Consider the following 22,685-nt stretch of genomic DNA (forward strand, 5'->3'; position numbering starts at 1 on the left):
ATGTATCCTACCATTAAATGCATATATTTGTGCATACATCCAGCTCTGTTGTGAAAACAGTTACTCCGAAATTCAGGAATCAATTGCCCCGTTCTGAAACCAGTCACGGTTTTTGCTCCTCTGGCCAGAAGTTCTTCCAAGGTCTCTTACTTTACATATACCTTGACCCAAGGTATTCGCGTTTGACTGGCAGTGTGTTGTATTTCTTGACCATCTCTAAGCATGGTGTTGTACATCTTAGGAACATTTCAAGACTACATTTTCTGCGAAACGGTTAGCTGTTGCTTGGGAAACTTAAGTAGCATTGCTTTTAGGGGGGAAATTTCCTTGCATTTTTTCTGTCCCATCTTCAAACCATGCTCAGGAGATCGAGAAATGGGCTCCCAGGATCCTCCTCCCCTCTTGCACAATCAATCACGCCTCCCACTGAGTTTCAGAATTAATTATGATTATTGCTACGTCTATACTGCCATTTCTGTTAGCCCAAACCACAGTTTCCAGACCCACTTTGAACAACTGCTCAGTGGAAACAATGGTTAGCGGAAACGCTGGTGGAAGCGTTGATCCACAGTTAGCTTCAAAACAGAAAAGGAGGGCTTATGTGTAGATAATGTGCAGATTTCAATGTAAGGTTGCATGCAGTTGCATGTGAGAATCTGTAGACTGGGAGCATAATGTTGGCAACAGAAGAATAACAGAAGAGGACATTTCTGATCCTCCCTGGTTCTCAAGTCATACACAAGGATCTTTCTTGAGAACAAAACAGTGCCTCTTCCTCTACTTCCTCTTCCCCCAAATCAGACTGGGAATGATGGGGCAGTGTGGAGAAACAAGCAGCCCTACAAAAGGCTCTTCCGCCTGCCTCTCCTAGAAGGCCCCTCAAGTGTTGGTGGCCCTGCCCCACATTCTGCAACACACACCCTGCATAACCAGGAATTTTCTAAGGGCGGTGAACCAATAGAACAGCCCGCCTGCTCCACCACCCATAACTGGGAGGGTGGAGCAATAAAACAGGTTGCAGAAGGCTGTTAGACAAACGTTTGGGTGGATTGCTTTATTCCAAGAAATGGAAGGCGGAACAAGTCTGAATAGTGTAGCGCCAAACAGTGTCACGCCAGGAAAATCCCCACTTGAAATCTCACCTCGGCTAACTAGGTGGACCTTAGGCAAGCCATACCAGGCTTGCCCATAACGGAGTTTAATGTCTGTTTCTCATTGAATTTGCATAGTCCACATGACGTTAACACACACACACCCCAAGCAGCACTCACCTCAATGCTTTCCTTCCATAAATTCAGGTTCCCCGATGAGGGTGGGTGATCCGATAAGCTGAGCAAAGCCGGGCTGCAAACTGCTCCGTTCAGGGTTGCAGCCTATTTGGGTCCGTGTTTTGGGGTGACACAAAAGCAACCCTCGCTTTCTGCTTTCTGCCACTCTCTTTTCCATGCCTGCTACTTCCTCAATGCGTTCATTTCTTTTCCAGTCGTACTCATAACTATTTATGGTGTGCTCCCAGTCCTGAACCGGGGAGGGGGGGGGTTGGTTGGTTTGTTTATCCCTCAGGTTTGCACAAAACCAGAAAGCAACACAAGCAAATTTATAACTGCGCAACCGGGGTGCTTTTGCATGCGCCGCAGCTATCTGCATGCGTGGCCCGTCAGTTCTTAATTGGCATAACTGAATCAACCAATGAGAAAGCAGGCGCAAAAACAAAAGGGAATCCTTGCTGGTATGGATGGGAAAGACCAAAGTTGTTTCTCATATATAAATTCAGATACGTGTGGGTGGAGGCTATTCCAATCTAATTTGAATGGGGTGGGGAAGGAGACAAATGGCTAAATCAGGGGTCAGCAAACTTTTTCAGCAGGGGGCCAGTCCACTGTCCCTCAGACTTTGTGGGGGGCCAGACTATATATTTTTTTGGGGGGAGGGGGGAATGAACAAATTCCTAGGCCCCACAAATAACCCAGAGATGCATTTTAAATAAAAGGGCACATTCTACTCATGTAAAAACACGCTGATTTCTGGAGCGTCTGCGGGCCGGATTTAGAAGGCGATTGGGCCGGATCCAGCCCCCGGGCCTTAGTTTGCCTACCCATGGGCTAAATAATGCTCAAAGGTGTGGGGGGGACCCATTGTCTCTCAGCCCCACCCCTCCCTTGGCCATCTGTAGTAGTAAAGAACTGCCTTACAGGTCTGATGTAAGTATTGTTGTGGTCATGTATGTGATGCTCTCTGAGCATCCGAAAAGCACTTTTTAAATGCTAAGCGCCCTGTTGCCATCGCTATAAAGGAGACTGGATTTTTGTTTTTGTTTTTAAGAAGGATTCTCTTCTCCGCTGCTTCTCAAAGGTTGGCACTGATAGACCAAGAGTCCCCTTTGGATTCTTAGATAACAAATGAACAGTGGTCCTCTCCTGCTCATCTCAGTGAAATTCTTGGTTCAACAGAGATTTAAATCTGGGTTTCCTACCAGCCAAACCCAATACTCTAGCTTTTTCAGGCAGGCCTCCTTTCTTAAACAAAAACCCGTTCAGGTCCACCAATGTCTTCCTGCTGCCTTTCAAGGCCTTCAGAACAGGCTCCGTGAACAAAATTTATGGCCCCCGTCACCCACAGCAACAGACAACAAGCATATGGCCAGTGAGGACTGTGGCACCAAACTGTATTGCTTGGTATCGCCCATCCCTTGGCAGCAGATCCTCACTTATCCTCGAGGATCAATAGTTTTGCCAATTAAGGCCCTATCTTATGTAAATAGCAGGCGCTGCTTCGCTGCCTTGAAGCAGCTGGTTCAGTGGCTTTGAGCAAATAAAGGACTGGTAAACAAAGATGGCGCCCCAAGGGGAAATGACCAGGCTCATGGACCACCAGCCCACCTCGTCTGAAATGGAGGAAAGCTTCAGCAATGGCAGCCCAAACTTTCTGAGAGGGCATTTTCTACTCTCTGTTCCCTGTGAAATGGTACTAACCAGGGATGTTTCACCTGGGAACTCACAAGTGCGCCTCATATTTTCCTCTCCGCAAAATTTTAGTAGCAAGCCTGGTGGCAGATCTTCTTTCTATATGTGACCCACCTGTATATTTTTTCCCTAGTAGAACAAGGAAAGGGAGAGGTTGCAATCCCTCCCTTCATGTGCTTCGCTGTGAGGAAATATCCCCCTTTCTCTTATAAATTGTGTCAATGGTGCAAGTGAACCCTCTTCCTTTTATATTTCCTAGCATAAAATGGTTTTTCCTCTCCATTCTTTGGGCAAGCGGTTGTTCCGTCATCAACACCTTTACATCTGTGGGACAGGACAAATTCAACAGGTGCAGCTGTCTGCTTTTACTGTGCTTCAGTGGCAGGAAAAGCTCCACCTCTTGATTTCTGCCTGCTGTGTAACTATCAAAAGTGTCAAATGTTGGACCATTTCTTTGCCATTTGTCTCCCTGGGGAATGCTCCGACTCTCCTGTAACCGTCTCCTTTTGTCTCCCACAGGTGTTTCCTTCGGTGAGCACGATGACGTCCAGCTTGGGGCCTATGAACTCGATTAATTCCTATGTGACGCTGAACCCCCTCACTTCCCCCAGCTCCATGAACATGCCTTATCCAAACAGCGGATTGAGTAGCCCTTCTCTCACTGGACTGACCAACGCCACCAGTTCGATGGGCCTCCCGTCGGTGGCGTCTCCCGTCAGCCCAGTATTGACTCAGCTGGGAGCTCAGGCCCCCACACTCAACTCTCTGTCGCCTTACCAAAACGTCGGCCAGTCCATGGCCCCGCTAAGCTACTCGCCGTCAGGCATGAACAGGCCCAAGGAGATCAATAAGTCGTACCGGCGCACGCTGACCCACGCTAAGCCTCCCTATTCCTACATCTCCCTCATCACCATGGCGATTCAGCAGGCCCCGAGCAAGATGCTGACCCTCAACGAGATCTACCAATGGATCATGGACCTCTTCCCTTACTACCGCGAAAACCAGCAGCGCTGGCAGAACTCCATCCGCCACTCCCTCTCCTTCAACGATTGCTTTGTCAAGGTGGCCCGTTCCCCGGACAAGCCCGGCAAAGGCTCCTACTGGGCCCTCCACCCGAATTCGGGCAACATGTTTGAGAACGGCTGTTACCTGAGGAGGCAGAAGCGTTTCAAAATCGAGGACAAGGCCAAGAAGCCGAACTCCAAAGGCTCCAACACCCAAGAGCAGGCGTCCAAGATTCCTGAGGGTCTTCAGGAAGGCCAGAGCCCCAACATGGGCTCGGAAGGAGCAGAGTCGGGCCACTCAGACACCTCCCATGGCTCCGAGGAGCAAAGGGGTTTGGTGCAACTCGATTGTTCTGGGGGTCAGGGCTCATCCCCAGTTTCCGAGGCCTCGCCAGCCCCCATCTCCCAGTCCATGAATAGCCACTACTTTGCCACCTCAATTACCAACCTGGATCTCCCGAGCGACCTCAAAATGGACCCTCAATTCAACTTCAACCATCCCTTTTCCATCACCAACTTGATGTCCACGGAGCAGAACCACAAGATTGACCTGAAATCCTACGAGCAAGCCATGGCCTACAGCGGCTACAGCTCCCCACACGCGGTGGAAAGCAAACACCCCTATGAGGCATCCACTTCGCTCAGCGAGACCGGCTCCTATTACCAGAGCCTGTACAGCCGCTCCTTGCTCAACGCCTCGTAAGGTTGTCGTTGCGAGATAGGAGGGGGCCAAAGGAACAAGAGAAGCTCTGCCTCGTGCCGCCATCACCAGCAAGACCATCCACGAGACGTTCTCTCCCACCGCCATCCAATCGCTTCGTGGCCCATGGGACAGAGAAAGCAACCAGAGACTTGGCCTACTAGACTCTCTGACGAATCATTACGCTTTCCAGACCTCAAAACCGAAATTGCCTCATAGCGGTCCAGAGCTCCTTATGCGGCCTTCCGTGTCAATGGACTCACTTGCCCATCATGACCAGGGAAAAGCAAGGAAGAACAAGCTCACGCACCTTTGGGCCACCAACCAATGGCCAGTTGGGTGATAAAGGCCATGGATGGAGTCATCTATACTTCAGCATGGGTTTGCACCCATGGCAGATCCCCACCACCTCAAAATGGTGGACCCTACTCTGAATTTTACGGTGATTAAAGATGCTTGCTATATCTCCAGGAGTGGAGCTTGGATGGGTGTCCAGGAATACATAAAAAGGGGCAGAGAAATGGAAATTTGCAAACTGGGGAGCCATCCCTTGGCCCAGAACATTGGGACTTTCCTGTCTCAACGCAGATGTTACAGTCAACGGTTGAACTCTTGTCTTGAGATTCTCAAACCCACCCGTTTAGGTCAGAATGATACGTGGCAGGACTCCATTGTTACACACACACACACACACACACACACACACACACACGGGTTTGGTTACCCCAAAGACAATTTAGGCCTCAGCCTGAAGAGGAGCAGGGAAAATATAGTTCACATCTATCTTCTTCTTTTTTAAAAAGAAAAAGTGGCTTTATATATCTAAATATTTGTGCTTTCTGTTGGGAAAAAGGGTAAGAGCTGATTTAATATATCATACTTTAGAGACAATTTGAGGGGGTGTTTGTTTCCAAGTGTGTTTGTCTCTCCTTTTCTTTTCGGTATTAATGATAATTAAAACAAAACGGTATTCAGGGTTCCCCCTCCCCCCCCCCCCCGCAACGCCATCCCACCGCTAGCAAGGAATTTATAACTCTGATCTGGTGGCACAAGCAACAAAAGGCTCCTGGCTCCCGGTACTTAAGACCTCGAAAATATTTATTTATTTTTAACACATACTTCCCCCGATCTTCCAGGGCTGAGGGTGGGAATGAGTGAAGCTGCCTTCGTCAGGCCCAGCTCACTGTTCGCCTAACACAGACAGACAGCACTTCTTCAAGATTTGGGACAGGCTTTTCCTACAGCCCCACCTGGACATCCCAGGGGTTGAATCTGGCCCTTTTTTTGCAAGCAATGCCAATGCTGTACCATTGAGCTACAAACCCTTCTGCAGAACAACAACCTCTGCAGAGCAGAAATAGCGGGTATAAACTTAAAAAATAAAACCTGCCACTACCGTGTCCAGATACTCAATCAGCATAGCTGTCAACTTACAAATTTGAAAATAAGGGACCAGCAGCCTCGAAAATAAGGAACCAGCAGCCAAAATAAGGGATCAACAATTACTTTGATAAAATACATATTTTGTTGCGTGCAAATGGCTTTAGATACCTATTAGGTCCTATAAATTACTATATAGCATATATTCAACACAAAAAAACAGCAACAATTTGTTGTTGACAAAGGACAGCTGGACATAGAAAGGGCCCCATTACCTTCAGTAGCTTATTTAAGGGACATCATCAATAAGGGACAGCAGCGGGACATGGCGCTGGGATAAGGGACTGTCCCGTCAAATAAGGGACGCTTGACAGCTATATCAATCAGATCTCTGCCACCCTTCGAAAGACGAATCGGAAAAGGCAGCCCAATCACAGTGTACAATTAACAAAAACCAAAATAAGAGCGTAACCCAGAAGAAAATGGGGGGGGGGGAATAGGCACAGTGAAGTTACATTGCTGAAAATGGAACTTACCTATTTTATTTTTTTTGGATTGAATCGGTATCACTACCAATAAACCTTGGCTTGTATCTCCGTATCGTTATCTCCCTTTGTAGTCCTCTCATCCTTCAAACGCCTGCAAAGAGACACGGCTTACTTCGAAGTGCCAAGGAAACCACACACTTGTGCGAACAGGGCTAGATCATAGAATTGCAAGGGACACCCGGGGGTCATCTAGTCCAACCCCCCCCAGCAGTGCAGGAATCTCAGCTAAAGCATCCACGACAGATGGCCTTCCAGCCTCTGCTTAAAAACCTCCGAGGAAGGAGTGACCACAACCTCCCAAGGGAGACCATTCCGGGGTCGAATGGCTCTTATTGTTCTTAGATGTAACAGTATAGAGTCCGATTGAATAGGTCAGCCAAATGGCACAACAGGTTCCGCCTCCTGAGTTTAATGCAAGGCGAAATCTGCACCATCGTTTTTATAATTCTCCTCTCTAAGCCCGTTCAGCTTCCTAGATTCGCAGGGCAACTACCGAAACCCAACCATCGAACGGTACGCATGTCCTGGGGGAAAAAGAGGACATACAGTATGGCCAACCCTAAATCTGGCCCATCAACAGGACCTTAGATATTTACCGTATTTTTCGCTCTATAAGACGCACCAGACCATAAGGCGCACCTCGTTTTTGGAGGAGGAAAGCAAGAAAATAAATATTCTGAATCCCAGAAGCCAGAACAGCAAGAGGGATCTGGCTTCTGGGATAGCCTCTGGCTGTTCTGGCTTCTGGGATAGCCGCGCCAAGCCTCTTCAGGGCAACGGAATGAAGGCTCCCCCTGCCTGAAGAGGCTGCAGCGGCTAAGGAGAGGCGCTTTGCTGAAAGGGTGCTGCGCAGAACCATTCGCTCCATAAGACGCGCTCACATTTCCCCTTACTTTTTAGGAGGAAAAAAGTGTGTCTTATGGAGCGAAAAATACGGTATTTATCAAAAGTTCTACCCCACTTTTCAGCACGTCTGGGTCTCAAAGCAGCTTACAAAAAAAAAATGCAAGATACAAAACTTAAAACGGACTGAAACACTCATTTACGGTTACAAAGGGCTCCTGAAATCCAGATGTTTTTAGCCTGGCACCTGAAACTTGGCAGAGATGGTGCCCATCTGGTTTCTAATGGGAGGGAGTGCCATAGAGATGGGTCGCTTTCCTTAAAAGAACCAACTAATGGGCAAGATTGACATCTGTCTGGGGAATATTTGCCTCAGCCGGCACAAGCCAACCATGTCATTAACTCAAAGGAAGCCGGATCTTTGCTTCGGCCTAGCAGCCCCTGCCCATAGCAAAAGGGAAGCCATTTTGAAGTGGCCGGCCAACAACACAACTTGCCAGGCCCTACTGCCACCCTGGCTGTTCATACACAAGCCTATTTTGGCAGTTTGAGAGGAACAAATGGCAGGAGATGAAATCCCAAAAGTGTGCGGGTTTTTTTGGTCCAACATGTGCTGAAATACATTCTTCTTCAGGGGCGCTTAGAAAGCCGAGTGCTCTTTTAAGCGCCTCTGTAGAATTTTAATCTGAAACACACTGGGTCAATAAAATATTATGGTACACTTTTGGTGTGTGTGGTTTTTTTTTAAAAAAAATCTCCCTGCCATTACTGTTTTCCCACCACAGGGGGCTGGATTCGGCCCTTCTTTCACGAAGCGCTCCACAAGATTCAAAATGGCGGGGAGATCGCCTGTAGCGGTTGTTAGCAACCGCAGAGGCCTTGCCTCTCTCCACAAGGGCAAAAACGCAGTCCCAGAAACAAGCATGTTAAGGCCCCAAATTAAGGAGCCTTCAAGCCAAGATGGGGAAAGTAAAATGGGACATGAAGGTCCTTCCTTGGTCGAACATCCTATCTCTCATGGCTCCCCTCAGGCTTCTTATTTGACTTTCCAGAGAAACTGGAAGGGACTAAGGGACCCAAGATGGAGTCACAATGGTGCCTTGTTCCTTCCATTTTATTTTTCCACTGGAGCTGATGGGAGTTGTAATCCAAAAATCTGGAGGGCATTAGACTGAGGAAGGTTGCTAGATGGTGCATTTTTATAAATAATTCCAGTGGGCCTATGTACTGCGTAGGGATGCTGAAGGGACAAACCCCTTTGCTTAAAATAAGAGTGATTGTTGATATTACTACAGATATTTTGAGGAATACAAAACCCACAATAAGCGATCATAAAATGCAAGCCTTTTGCAAGAGAGTAGGCCATTAAACTTTGCTGCCTCCACTGCCAGTCCTTGGATCTGAAACAACACCCCTGTCCCCAGGCTTCCCTGCATTTCTGTGCGCTAAGCAATGCCATAGGGACGCGGGTGGCGCTGTGGGTTAAACCACTGAGCCTAGGGCTTGCCGATCAGAAGGTCGGCGGTTCGAATCCCCGCGACAGGGTGAGCTCCCGTTGCTCGGTCCCTGCTCCTGCCAACCTAGCAGTTCAAAAGTACGTCAAAGTGCAAGTAGATAAATAGGTACCGTTCCGGTGGGAAGGTAAAGGGCGTTTCTGTGCGCTGCTCTGGTTCGCCAGAAGTAGCTTAGTTATGCTGGCTACATGACCCGGAAGCTGTACACCAGCTCCCTCGGCCAATAAAACGAGATGAGTGCTGCAACCCCAGAGTCGTTTGCGACTGGACCTAATGGTCAGGGGTCCCTTTACTTTTACCCTTTAAGCAATGCCATCCGCAATCAAGGAGATCCGAATTTGCTAGACAAAAGGAAAGCTCTTTGCAACACATGCCTGCTCCTCTGCGCACACATTTACATAAGCCCTTGGTTTTGCCAGGTGGGATCAGAGCTCCTTTGCAACTCCAGTTCTTGTGAAAGGGGAGATTAAACTTTGCCAGTCATGAATCTGTGGATAGCTCAGATCTAACGTCCTGAAATCTGCAGGCGAGCTGAGCGAAAGAGGCCTAACTTTAGAATTCAAGAGTGGAATGGTGATTCAGTCTTAAAACCTAGGAGTGTGACACGTTTAGAAGTACCTGAGATTCCTCACAAATTCTGATGAAGAGGAGCAGGATTTCGGGAGGGGAAGTGAATACAGCTCCCTGCAGGCCACTGCCCCAACCTTTATCCTCCACCGCTGCCACCCACCCACGGTGGTCCATGACCCCTGGGTTTGTTTACTCCTCAAATACAGTGCCCACACTTATCCTCTGGCGTGGTGGTGGTGGGGGAAGAATCCAGGCCTTCAAATCCCACCTCCTGCTGCCCTTGCAGTGCAGATTAATCATTAACCGGCCAAAGCCCCAACACCCAGGCACCAGGGTCACACAAGAGCCACGTGGCCAAGCACACACCACAAGGGGACGTGTCCTAAGCATGTACATCTTGCAAACCCCAGTCAGCTTCTCTCCCAGCGGGACCCGGGTCACTAAAATTCCAAATTCGCCTGGGACATGACAAAGATCACTGCTAAAAGGTTTTTTGTTTTTTGTTTTTGCAGGAAGGCTACATGGTTGTTTCATCCCCTCTCATCAATCTGGCCAGCTAGGAAGGCCCCACCGAAGGGGGGGGGATGGAAAACTAACCCTTTTTTCTGGAATGCTGCAGTCCAGAAATTCAGGGTCCCACCCAAATTCTCCACGCCTTTTGGAACGCACTTGCCATCCACAACATCTGTTTGGGGCATTCTGCACAGCAATGCATACTATCAAATCCCTCTCCATCAGTCAGCGGTTTATAAATCTAGCCTAAAGGACACCAGAGGTACTCAGAAGCTTGGGGGGGGGGGCGTCTCTCACCAAAGCAGAGTTCTTGAGAAACAGCTTCCCCTGCAATCTGGGGAGGCAGAGAAGCAGCAAACTGCACATTCTTGTGGGGCCAGAGTTAAGCGTTCATTTGTTGAGGCTGCGTCCCAGAAGACATCGATCCCAAATGCAGGTGTTCCTCACCTTGGCACTCTCAGGAATATAAGAATATAAGAAGCCACAGGGCTCGTACGCACTTCTGCTTGTTCCACTGCTTTAACCTGGAGAAATCTGATCTTTACCACTTTCCCATGGATTGTCCCATTCAGCGCTAAAGAGCAGGTTTTTCCCAGGGAAAGCAGCAGGAGAAAACAGAAAACTACTCGACCCCCTGCTTTCTAGGCACCGGACAAGTAGCAGTGTGAACGAGACCTTACTCCAGTAAGCACTGGTCTATCTAGCACAGTGGGGCTACCTTTGAAAGTGACCCGGAAACTGCAACTAATCCAGAATGAGGCAGCTGGACTGGTGACTGAGGGCGGCCGCCGAGACCATATAACACCGGTCCTGAAAGACCTACATTGGCTCCCAGTACGTTTCCAAGCACAATTCAAAGTGTTGGTGCTGACCTTGAAAGCCCTCAAAGGCCCAGTATACCTGAAGGAGCGTCTCCACCCCATCGTTCAGCCCCCCACTGAGGTCCAGCTCTGAGGGCCTTCTGGTGGTTTCCTCACTGTGAGAAGTGAGGCTGCAAGGAACCAGGCAGAGGGCCTTCTTGGTGGTGGCACCAACCCCGTGGAATGCCCTCCAATCAGATGTCAAGGAGATAAGCAACTATCTGACTTTTAGAAAACATCTGAAGGCAGTCCTGTTTAGGGAAGTTTGACATTTTATTGTGCTTTTAATTTTCTGTTTGGAGCCACCAATAGTGGCTGGGGAAACCCTGCCAGATGGACAGGGGTATACATTTATTATTATTATTATTATTATTATTATTATTATTATTATCATCATCTACACGGACTGGCAGCAACTCAGCCGTCCAGGATTTCTGCCAGGGTTCTGCCCGAGCCCTGCCTGGAAATGCAGAGCAGCGAACCTGGCGCCTTCTGCATTCAAAGCAGATGGCCTACACCCCCACACCCAGCTATATTCCTTTCCCTCAAGGTTCCCCGGCAGATAAGTCAATGTGGAAAGGATTGTCTCAAAGCAACAAAGTTTGTAACACCACTGGGTTGGCTAGCGAGAGGGTCAGCAGCAGCAGTTAGGTAACTTCACCCTTTGGACCCAATGGTCTTATGACTTCCCTACTCTTTAGATGATAAAGTGGATTACCTCACCCACTTCAAAACTTTGCAGCATTTGGGGCTACTCCTGCACATTCTGGACTGCAGATAGGGGCCCTTGACTTCTGCCCTAGAGTTCTACCTGGGCAGCACCACATAATTCTCTTACGACTCTTATTTTCATAGAATCATAGAATCATAGAGTTGGAAGAGACCACAAGGGCCATTGAGTCCAACCCCCTGCCAAGCAGGAAACACCATCAGAGCACTCCTGACAGAGCACTCCTTTCTCCCTGCCCTCGTTTCGCAAATACTTTCTGCCTAACGTAAATCCAGTAAGACATTGGTGCGATGCTTTCTCTTCTGTTCCCCACTTTCTAATTCGCTCTCTTCATCCAGTCTCCTTAAATCCCAAAATGAGAATTTCCCCCGCATGGGCCAAAAGAACTTTTCCCCAAATGTGAGGATTGGATGAGGTAAAGGAAAGGCATCACTCTGCACATCAGACTTCGCCAACCTGGTGCCCTCCAGATGTTTTGGATCGCTCAGTCGGTACAGTGCGAGCCTCTTAATCTCAGGGTTGTGGGTTTGAGGCCCAGGCTGGGCAAATAAAGATTCCTGTATTGCAGGAATGGACTGGATGACCTTATGAACTCTACAGTTCTATGATTCTATAACTTCAGTGCAGGACTGATGGGAGTTGTAGTCCAAAACAACTGCTATCAGGTTGGCAAAGGCCGGTGTCCGTGTCCTATCCACACCACACACCCAAGGAATAGGTTTTGACACTGGAAAACAGCCTCCAGCCATGTGCATTCAAATCTATTACTTATCCAAGTTTTCCTCCGCCAGTTTGGGAAACGGTGTTTGCGAAACATTATCGGTAGTCCGTATGTATCCTGTATCCATCCTGTCATTTCTTAGAAAATACTGTGTTTCTCCCAACCGGTTTCAATCCGAATTGAGAAAAAGAATGGCTTAGCCGGCCCTATTTCAACACATCAATGCACACAGAGTTTCTAAAGAGAGAAGCGTCGGGGTACAATATTTCCTCAGCGGCCAGACCCTTTAATCTCCGCATAACCTCAGAGACACACGGGCCGGCCTGTGCTGCTGCTCAGTGGAGACGGGAGGGGAAATTATTTTTTCCCCATGCTCAGAAACACTCTTACTTCTGCAACCATCCCAGGCCTCAGCCCTGATCTACACAGGCGGTTGAACGTCCAGGTGGCGAAAGAGCAAACTGCGCCCTGTGGGTAGGGGACACCGTTTTTAATGATCACCCAGGCAGTTTGGGGGGGGGGGAACGAGCATGCCAGGAAGAGAGGGTCCGACCCCTAGCTGCTCTCTTTTTAATGCTAGCTTTCTACTTGCCCCTGAAGGACCAGGTGCGCAGCCTGGGAGTCATTTCGGACTCACAGCTGTCCATGGAGGCGCAGGTTAACTCTGTGTCCAGGGCAGCTGTCTACCAGCTCCACCTGGTACGCAGGCTAAGACCCTACCTCCCCGCGGACTGTCTCGCCAGAGTGGTGCATGCTCTGGTTATCTCACGCTTGGACTACTGCAACGCGCTCTACGTGGGGCTACCTTTGAAGGTGACCCGGAAACTGCAATTAATCCAGAATGCGGCAGCTAGACTGGTGACTGGGAGTGGCCGCTGGGACCACATAACACCGGTTCTGAGAGATCTGCACTGGCTCCCAGTACGTTTCCGAGCACGATTCAAAGTGTTGGTGCTGACCTTTCAAGCCCTAAACGGCCTCGGTCCTGTATACCTGAAGGAGCATCTCCACCTCCATCATTCTGCCCTGACACTGAGATCTAGCGCCGAGGGCCTTCTGGCGGTTCCCTCATTGCGAGAAGTGAGGCTACAGGGAACCAGACAGAGGGCCTTCTCGGTAGTGGCACCCGCCCTGTGGAACGCCCTCCCATCAGATGTCAAAGAGATAAAGAATTACCTGACATTCAGAAGACATCTTAAGGCAGCCTTGTTCAGGGAAGTTTTTAATATGTAATGCTGTACTGTTTTTAACACTGATTGGGAGCCGCCCAGAGTGGCTGGGGAAACTCAGCCAGATGGGCGGGGTATAAATAATAAATTATTATTATTATTATTATTATTATTATTATTATTATTATTATTATTATTATTATTATTACAGGGGTTTTCTTCCGCTAACAGGAGTTAACAACCTTGCAGGGCTATTGTAAGAATCGTAGGTGCGCGTGTGAACGCTCCCTAAAGCGCAAAACCTCGCAAGTGCCAAGCGCGCGCGCGCGCTCTTCCACCCATCCCAAATCCCTTCCTCTCTCCTCCTGCCTTCCAGTGCCACTTCCAGGGGCGGGGATGGGCTGGCCCAGGGGTGCCAGCCAGGCCCGCGGTGGGGCTGCTCCCTTTCCCGGCTGGCGGCCTGAATGGAGCCAGTGTGCGCGCGGGTGCGTGCGTCCGCCGGCTGGGCCGGACGCAGCGCGATTCCGCACATTCCTGGAAAAAACAACACCGCCGGGGCTGCAGGAGGGAGGGGAGAAAGGGACCTTCTGTGCCGGCCCTGCCCGGCTAGAGGAGGCAGGGAGGTGCGGGGCGTCGTCCCAGGCCACCCGCCTCCTTCCAGCCGAGCTGGAAAAAGGATCCCCTAGAAATCACCCCCCGGCTGGCAGGAGGAGGAGGAGGATGGAAACGCGCAACCACGCGCGCCCTTCTCCATCCGTTCGGGTTGGCACCGCCGTGGGAGGTTCTGCAGGGCTGCGACGGGCAGAGCTTGGCAAGCGGAGCGGCCGGGAGAATCGGCAGCACCGGACGGATTTCTGCCTGCCTGCCGGGTACCTCTTAGAGGGGCGCAAGAGCCGGGGGGGGGGCTAGCTGGCTAGCAGGAGGGAGGGAGCGGGGAACACGTGCCAGCGGAACCCTATTCCGAATTTTAAAATGGAAAGCGTATTGCTGGTGGTCAGCAAAAGAGGTTTCAAGACTGTCTCAAGGCAAATGTAAAAAAAATGTAGTATAAAAGGTAAAGGTAAAGGTACCCCTGCCCGTACGGGCCAGTCTTGACAGACTCTGGGGTTGTGCGCCCATCTCACTTAAGAGGCCGGGGGCCAGCGCTGTCCGGAGACACTTCCGGGTCACGTGGCCAGCGTGACATCGCTGCTCTGGCGAGCCAGAGCCGCACACGGAAACGCCGTTTACCTTCCCGCTGGTAAGCGGTCCCTATTTATCTACTTGCACCCGGAGGTGCTTTCGAACTGCTAGGTTGGCAGGCGCTGGGACCGAGCAGCGGGAGCGCACCCCGCCGCAGGGATTCGAACCGCCAACCTTTCGATCGGCAAGTCCTAGGCGCTGAGGCTTTAACCCACAGCGCCACCTGCGTCCCTAAAAAAAAAAAAAAAAAAAAATGTAGTATAAACACCGACAATTGGGAAACACTGGCCTGTGAGCGCTCCAGTTGGAGAACAGCCTTTACCAAAGGTGTCCTGGGCTTTGAAGACACTGGAACTCAGGACGCAAGGGAGAAACATGCTAGGAGGAAGGCACGCTTGGCAAATCCACACCGTGATCAGCTCCCGGCCAGAAACCAATGTCCCCACTGTGGAAGGACGTGTGGGTCCAGAATTGGCCTCCACAGTCACTTACGGACTCATTGTTAAAACCGTGTTTATAGAAGACAATCTTACTAGGCTACGAGTGATCGCCAAAGAAGAAGAAGGTGCAGGGTTTCCAAAACGTGGGTCTCCAGCTGTTGTTGGAATACAACTCCCATCATCCCTAACAGGACCAGTGGTCAGGGATGATGGGAGTTGTAGTCCAACAGCAGCTGGGGAGTTTGGGAAACCCTGTGTGGTGAGTTCTTGCTACACTTCATGGGAACCTTGGAAGCTGTGAGTCAAGCGCTTTGGTCCATTTAACTCAGCGCTATGGTGTTCCCCTACCAGAGACCAGGATTTGGTGGGGAAACTGCCAATGCTTTGTTTGGGGTGGGAGGGTTGGCATTCATGCCCTGAAGCTGTTCCTATCACTGTCATCTGCATGTCAGGATATCTGGATTTCTGCCTGTTGCACAGCTATGGGCGTAGCCAGGATACAGTGGTGCCTCGGGTTAAGAACTTAATTCGTTCCGGAGGTCCGTTCTTAACCTGAAACTGTTCTTAACCTGAAGCACCACTTTAGCTAATGGGGCCTCCTGCTGCTGCCGTGCCGCCAGAGCACGATTTCTGTTCTCATCCTGAAGCAAAGTTCTTAACCTGAGGCATTATTTCTGGGTTAGCAGAGCCTGTAACCTAAAGCATCTGTAACCTGAAGCATATGTAACCCGAGGTATTACTGTATATGTTTGGGGGCAGGACACCCTACCTGTCATCATTCTTTGTCTGGCTGATTCGGAATGAAATGTCTCAACAACAGTTGTTTTAAATTACTATCTTTTGACCCCAAGTGCTCAGAAAAACCTGTCAAAATATTTTTTACTTTTAGTTAAGTATTTTTTTTTTATTTATTTGATGGGAGGGTGGGCAGCTGCCTCCCCCCGCCCCTATGTGCACAGCAATAAAAAGGCAATGATAATCACGGCAAGGAGCGTTGAGAGAGGGCCTTCCAAGTGTCCAGAGCGCTTCACAATCATTACCTAGCACCAGCCCTGCAAGGTAAAGGTAAAGGGACCCCTGACCATTAGGTCTAGTCATGGCCAACTCTGGGGTTGCGGCGCTCATCTCGCTTTACTGGCCGAGGGAGCCGGCGTACAGCCTCCGGGTCATGTGGCCAGCATGACTAAGCCGCTTCTGGCGAACCAGAGCAGCGCATGGAAACGCCGTTTACCTTCCTGCCGGAGTGGTACCTATTTATCTACTTGCACTGGCGTGCTTTCGAACTGCTAGGTTGGCAAGAGTTGGGACCGAGCAACAGGAGCTCACCCCGTGGCAGGGATTCGAACCACCGACCTTCTGACCGGCAAGCCCTAGGCTCTAGTCCGGTGTTATAAAGTTAATGCCCACAATACTGGAGACGGAATGGCAAGAGAATGGCTGCCTTTCCAAAATTACCTAGTGTGTCCAAGCCTTCCTGGTCCATAGCTCAGGCAAGCACCTGCTGGCTACTATGATAAACTAGCTCAAAACACACACACACACAAAACACCTCTGTCCATAAAAATTAGAAATCTAAGTTGGGAATCAGTAGAGAAAGCCTTGGGTTGCTCCAATCCCCATGCGGCCATGGAATAGGTCCTGTCTTTCAGCCTAACCAGGTTGTTGTGAATTAAAAACAAACAAACAAACCCACATAGAGTGAAGTTGTCACAAAGAGGACAGGCAGGAGGCAAACAGTCAAATGAAGGCAGACCCAGACCAGTGGGGCCACCTGTACACAGGGAGCTGAGAAAAACAGAGTCACGATCAGCAACCACTGCTAGCCAATAAAAAGAGGCTTCCGTCAGCTCGGAGATGGGCTGAATCCTCCTTTGCCTCCTGCCTCATCCCTCCCCAACAGACCCATCTCTCTCCCCCTTCCTTCCTCGAGCTGTTTTTAACAGTTTCCAAGGCAGGCCAGAGCAGAACCTTGACCAGAAAGGGCTCTTTATTCAATGGAGCCGGGCAGTCAAAACGTCATTCCACCAACACCTTCTTAATGAAAACACCGCAGGCTGCTGGGAGAAGGTCAGGGATCCGCAACCTCTCAAGGCCGCCTTCCCCATGGAAAAAGAGATAAGGGGGGGGTAAGGAGGGCGTGAGTAGAGTTTCCAGGTCTACCTATTGAACTGGAAAGCGAGGGCTGCACTGCTAGTCAATACTGTACAGCCTCGCTTTTCCAAATGGGTGAATTCTGCAGCCCAGCAAGAAGGCAGAGGACTGAAGGCATGTTATGTTTGATTTGCCTCATTGGTCCCATCAATATTTAGCTTCCCTCTCCCTTTAATACTTCCAACTTGCAGGGAACAGGTGTCGGCAGCAGCTGCAAAGCGAGAGGTAGCCGAAGTTTCTCCTTTTTTCACGACCTCTGTGGTCTCCCAGCGCAAGTGTTTTATATTTGCTCCTTACAGATCCGCAGATCTGTGTTTGCTCTGCAGCTGAAGGTCTCCGAAGACAGATGCAACCCCCAGGCTACGAGACGACCTCTCAACCTGAGGATAAAGCATATTTATGCCTTGAGGCTTGACTACTGTCGCAATCTGCCTTGGCCTGCCCTTGATGGCTGACCGGGAGCTCCAGCTGATTCGCTTCCCTGTTGACTCCCTGTCAGAGTCAAAGGCCAGGCACCATGCCCCTCTGCTCTGCCTGCACAATTCAGGGTGCAGATTTTGACCTATATCCCAAATCCCTTATCAGCCGAAGCCTCTTCCCTCCTGCCCCATTGTGATCTCCTAAGCAGTCACGAAATTAAAAGACGCCTGCTTCTTGGGAGAAAAGCAATGACAAACCTAGACAGCATCTTAAAAAGCAGAGACATCACCTTGCCAACAAGGGTCGGTATAGTTAAAGCTATGGTTTTTCCCGTAGTGATATATGGAAGTGAGAGCTGGACCATAAAGAAGGCTGATCGCCAAAGAATGGATGCTTTTGAATTCTGGTGCTGGAGGAGACTCTTGAGAGTCCCATGGACTGCAAGAAGATCAAACCTATCTATTTGGAAGGAAATCAGCCCTGAGTGCTCACTAGAAGGACATATCCTGAAGCTGAGCCTCCAATACTTTGGCCACCTCATGAGAAGAGAAGACTCCCTGGAAAAGACATTGATGTTGGGAAAGATGGAGGGCACAAGGAGAAGGGGACGACAGAGGACAAGATGGTTGGACAGTGTTCTCAAAGCTAACAGGATGAGCTTGACCAGGGAAGACAAGAGTGCCTGGCGTGCTCTGGTCCATGGGGTTACGAAGAGTCGGACACGACTAAACAACAACAACAAAAGGTGCTTTCACAATCACCCTGGTGGCTTAGGTAAGAGAGTTGCTTGGCAAAGAGTCTGTATTGTCTAATCTTCCCCTCACCAGCAGCGCCACTGTGCCACCAAACTGACAAGTCTCAGTGACTGCCTTCTACCTGCTCTGTTGGAAAGCGTACCTCCCTGAATACCAGTTTCCAGGAACTGCAAGCAGGGAAGGTGCCCTGGGTTGCACATAAATCCTGTTTGCAGGATTCCTAGAGGCATCTGTAAGAACCTGTAAGAGCCTACAGCCTGATCCTACAGGGTGTATCTCAAGTTCTTACGTAGTGCCGTGAAGCTGCATTGCAGTAAAATGAGTAAACCACAAACTTTGGGAATTTTTTTTAAAAAAATTATTAAATTAATTTTATTTACAACATAAATCCACCACAACTCAAATAAACAAATCCACCACCTGAACATAAAATAAACATAAAATAAAATAAAACAAACGACAAAATAAAAGACTTCCTTTATCCTGTACATGGCCTCCTTATTCACTTCTTATAAACTGTTTCCTTTATGAATTCTTATTACGATTTTTTTCAAATTATGACTAAAACACAAACCACAAAGTCTCCTGCAGACATTAATCGAAACAAATCCAGGTGTGCATTTTAGGGCACGGTTTCGTAAAGTATTCTTTACATTTCCCCCATTCTTTTTGAAATTTGTGTCCGGGAAAGTCCCCTGATTGCCTCTGTGAATCTAGCCGATTCGATATAATTTAGTAATTTATCCTGCCATTCCGTTTCTGTTGGCACAAATTTATTTTTTTCCAGTGGGAAAATTGCTTTTGGATCTCTCTGCACCGTGCACAGATTGGGCCTATGTCCTAGATACGTCGATCCAGAGACTTGCCGCTGAACTGACTTGTGGGAGCTGACTGGGCTCTGTATTGCCCCAGCAATGACACCACAGAGAGGCGAACGCATGTGTGCATCGTGACTTCCTGGTTCCTTCTTCCCCTCCAGTGGTGATAAAAGCAGGTGTGGCCGCAAAAAGCCCTGCTCAACAGGATACAGTTTCCTGGTTAGGGATTTACAGTTCTCAGCACTAAAAACCAAAGGGTGATGCTTGTCTTATACAGAAGTGTGGAAAAATGCCAGCAGGCCGACTCAACCTCAGCCCTAAGGAGGCTGGAGAGGGCATCCTTTCTGAAGAAGAAGAAGAGAAAAGTTTGGATTTGATATCCCGCCTTTCACAGGTGGCGCTGTGGGTTAAAGCCTCAGCGCCTAGGGCTTGCCGATCGAAAGGTCGGCGGTTCGAATCCCTGCGGCGGGGTGCGCTCCCGCTGCTCGGTCCCAGCGCCTGCCAACCTAGCAGTTCGAAAGCACCTCCGGGTGCAAGTAGATAAATAGGGACCGCTTACCGGCGGGAAGGTAAACGGCGTTTCCGTGTGCGGCTCTGGCTCGCCAGAGCAGCGATGTCACGCTGGCCACGTGACCCGGAAGTGTCTCCGGACAGCGCTGGCCCCTGGCCTCTTAAGTGAGATGGGCGCACAACCCCAGAGTCTGTCAAGACTGGCCCGTACGGGCAGGGGTACCTTTACCTTTACCTTTTTTTCACTCCCTTTAAGGAGTCTCAAAGCGGCTAACATTCTCCTTTCCCTTCCTCCCCCACAACAAACACTCTGTGAGGTGAGTGGGGCTGAGAGACTTCAGAGAAGTGTGACTGGCCCAAGGTCACCCAGCAGCTGCACGTGGAGGAGCGGAGACGCGAACCCGGTTCACCAGATTACAAGTCCACCGCTCTTAACCACTACACCACACTGGCTCTCGTGTGGGGCAGGCCCACCTGGATACCCCAAACAGGTGACACATGACACAAACCTCTCACTAGTGCTAAGCCCCGCAAGGCCCAGCCAAGGAGGCAGAGCCGTCTTTCCCCTAGGGCTTAGTGGTGCATCGCGCCAGGGCGCTGGCCTCTCAGGGGCGCCCAAGCGAGTGAGGGAGCTGCACGGCTTTGCAGGCGGCGTCCCCTTTCCCTGCACGCCCGCCAGCTACACCCCATCAACAGCCTAGGACCCACGTTCCTACGGGACCGCCTCTCCTGGTATGCCCCGCAGAGGACCTTAAGGTCCACAACATTTTGGAGGTCCCAGGTCGCAAGGTGGTTAGATGGGTCTCAACCAGGGCCAGGGCCTTTTCAGTACTGGCCCCGACTTAGTGGAACGCTCTGTCACAAGAGACCAGGGCCCTGCAGGACTTGACATCTTTCCGCAGGGCCTGCAAGACAGAGCTGTTCCGCCTGGCCTTTGGTTTGGACTCAGTCTGACCCTTATGTTTCCCTCCCCTTATGGTCTCGATTTATTGGCTATTTTAAAATGAGGCTGCATTTTAAATTGCATTTTAAGCTGTATTTTAAATTGGGTTTTTTTCTTTCTTTCTCTCTTTCCCCTATTATGTTTTTACTGTGATTTTATTGGTGTTAGCCACCCTGAGCCCAGCTCTGGCCGGGGAGGGCGGGGTATAAATAAATTATTATTATTATTATTATTATTATTATTATTATTATTAGGCTGGCAGGCGCGCAGCTTCGCTTCCAAGCCTCTGTGGGGATTGCTCTCCAGCAGCGGCATGGGGGAGAGTTGCACACACACACACCCCATGGCTGGCAGTGCGCAGCTTCACCCCACACTATCCATGGTAATTTGGGGGCGCTGAGCGGATATTTGCACCCCGGTGCCACATCTGCTAAAGATGGCCCTGCAAGGATGCAAGCACACAAACGCTTGTTTGGAGCAAAGCGTGACACAGCCTCTCTGTCTTGTGTGTTTTTCTAAATGATAAAATCTAGCAGTAGACTGGCTGTCTCTAGGTGTATAGAGAGTGCCCACTTCTCCAAACGGGATAAAGTTGTTTTGTTTTATAAAGGAATTGTGGCTAAGCAGAGCTCACGCAAAAGTGCGTCTCCTCGCAGTTAGGAAATTAAAATGGAGAGATGCATCTCCGTGACACAGCAAGCGGCATGCTTTTTGTGGATGCTGTCATGGGGAAAGCTTCCCCTGTTGAATTTCTGCTGCCTGGGCGGCTGTTAAAATGACAGGAGCTCTGACACCGAAAAAGGCGACCCTACTCTGGGAATGCTCACTTCTGCTACTTGTTATTAATTTGCGCTGCATCATCAACACAGGGGACGATTTAATGTAAGCCCCAAAAAAGTTAGTTTCCTGCCCCAAGAAGCCTCCAGTCTAAATGTCAACACTGGGGAGGAAACACTGGAAGAAATGGAGGCAGCGGGAGAGGCACTTTGAAAACAGATAAATGCTTATCTGCAGCCTCTTCCCTTTAGCACTCTCTCTTTTATTTTTACAGTGGTACCTTGGGTTACATATACTTCAGGTTACATACGCTTCAGGTTACAGACTCCACTAACCCAGAAATAGTGCTTCAGGTTAAGAACTTTGCTTCAGGGTGAGAACAGAAATCGTGCTCTGGCGGTGCGGCGGCAGCAGGAGGCCCCATTAGCTAAAGTGGTGCTTCAGGTTAAGAACAGCTTCAGGTTAAGAACGGACCTCTGGAACGAATTAAGTACTTAACCCGAGGTGCCACTGTACTTCCTAGAGGAGTTCAGTAACATGAAGTGTTTTCTCAATGGGACAAATGTTTTGTGTGAATAGGGCCACCGGATTACGTCCTGAAACCTTTATGCCTGGGGCCTGTTTGAGACATGCAGGACAATGATGTGGTCGTGTGAAAGCCATTTTGCAAGGCTCACCTGCGTTTACAAACAACAGAAACCCACCTCCCTGAAAGCTTTCACTAACAGATCAGGGAGATATAATGCAGTTCAGCCCATTCCTTGCTCTGCTAGCTTTCTGCTTGCAAGGTCTTTTAAAGAAAAAATGCAAGGGAACATTCTGACATTCCTTTCTTCCATCTCAGGACCATACCACACCATTCTACTGCATGTGTTGATCAGGCCATAAAGAGTTCTCTCTCTTTTTTGTAATAAGAAGTTTTGTTGATTTTCAGTGTATGAACACAAGGCTGTAAAGTGTTCTTGAGATCAGTGCAGATGGGACAGAGCAGGTTGTAAATCCACGAAGCTGCTATACTTGCCACTGAAATTCTGCATGGGGTTAAAGGTAAAGGGACCCCTGACCATTAGGTCCAGTCGTGGCCGACTCTGGGGTTGCGGCACTCATCTTGCTTTACTGGCTATGGGAGCTGGCATACAGCTTCCGGGTCATGTGGCCAGCATGACTAAGCCGC

At 49.6% G+C, this 22,685-nt stretch overlaps 1 protein-coding gene across 1 annotated transcript in view; it reads left to right on the forward strand.

Moving 5' to 3' along the window:
• Positions 1-22,685, forward strand: part of FOXA3 (forkhead box A3) — a 76,645-nt gene that overhangs the window by 28,249 nt on the left and 25,711 nt on the right. Inside the window, exon 2 of the mRNA XM_079985626.1 lies at positions 3,483-6,225. Within this exon, the coding sequence (XP_079841752.1) occupies positions 3,483-4,670 (1,188 nt within the window). The 3' untranslated portion in view covers positions 4,671-6,225. The remainder of the gene's footprint in view (positions 1-3,482; positions 6,226-22,685) is intronic.

The sequence above is a fragment of the Podarcis cretensis genome (assembly GCF_951804945.1).
Source record: "Podarcis cretensis genome assembly, chromosome: 8".
In the NCBI taxonomy this organism is placed as follows: Eukaryota; Metazoa; Chordata; class Lepidosauria; order Squamata; family Lacertidae; genus Podarcis; species Podarcis cretensis.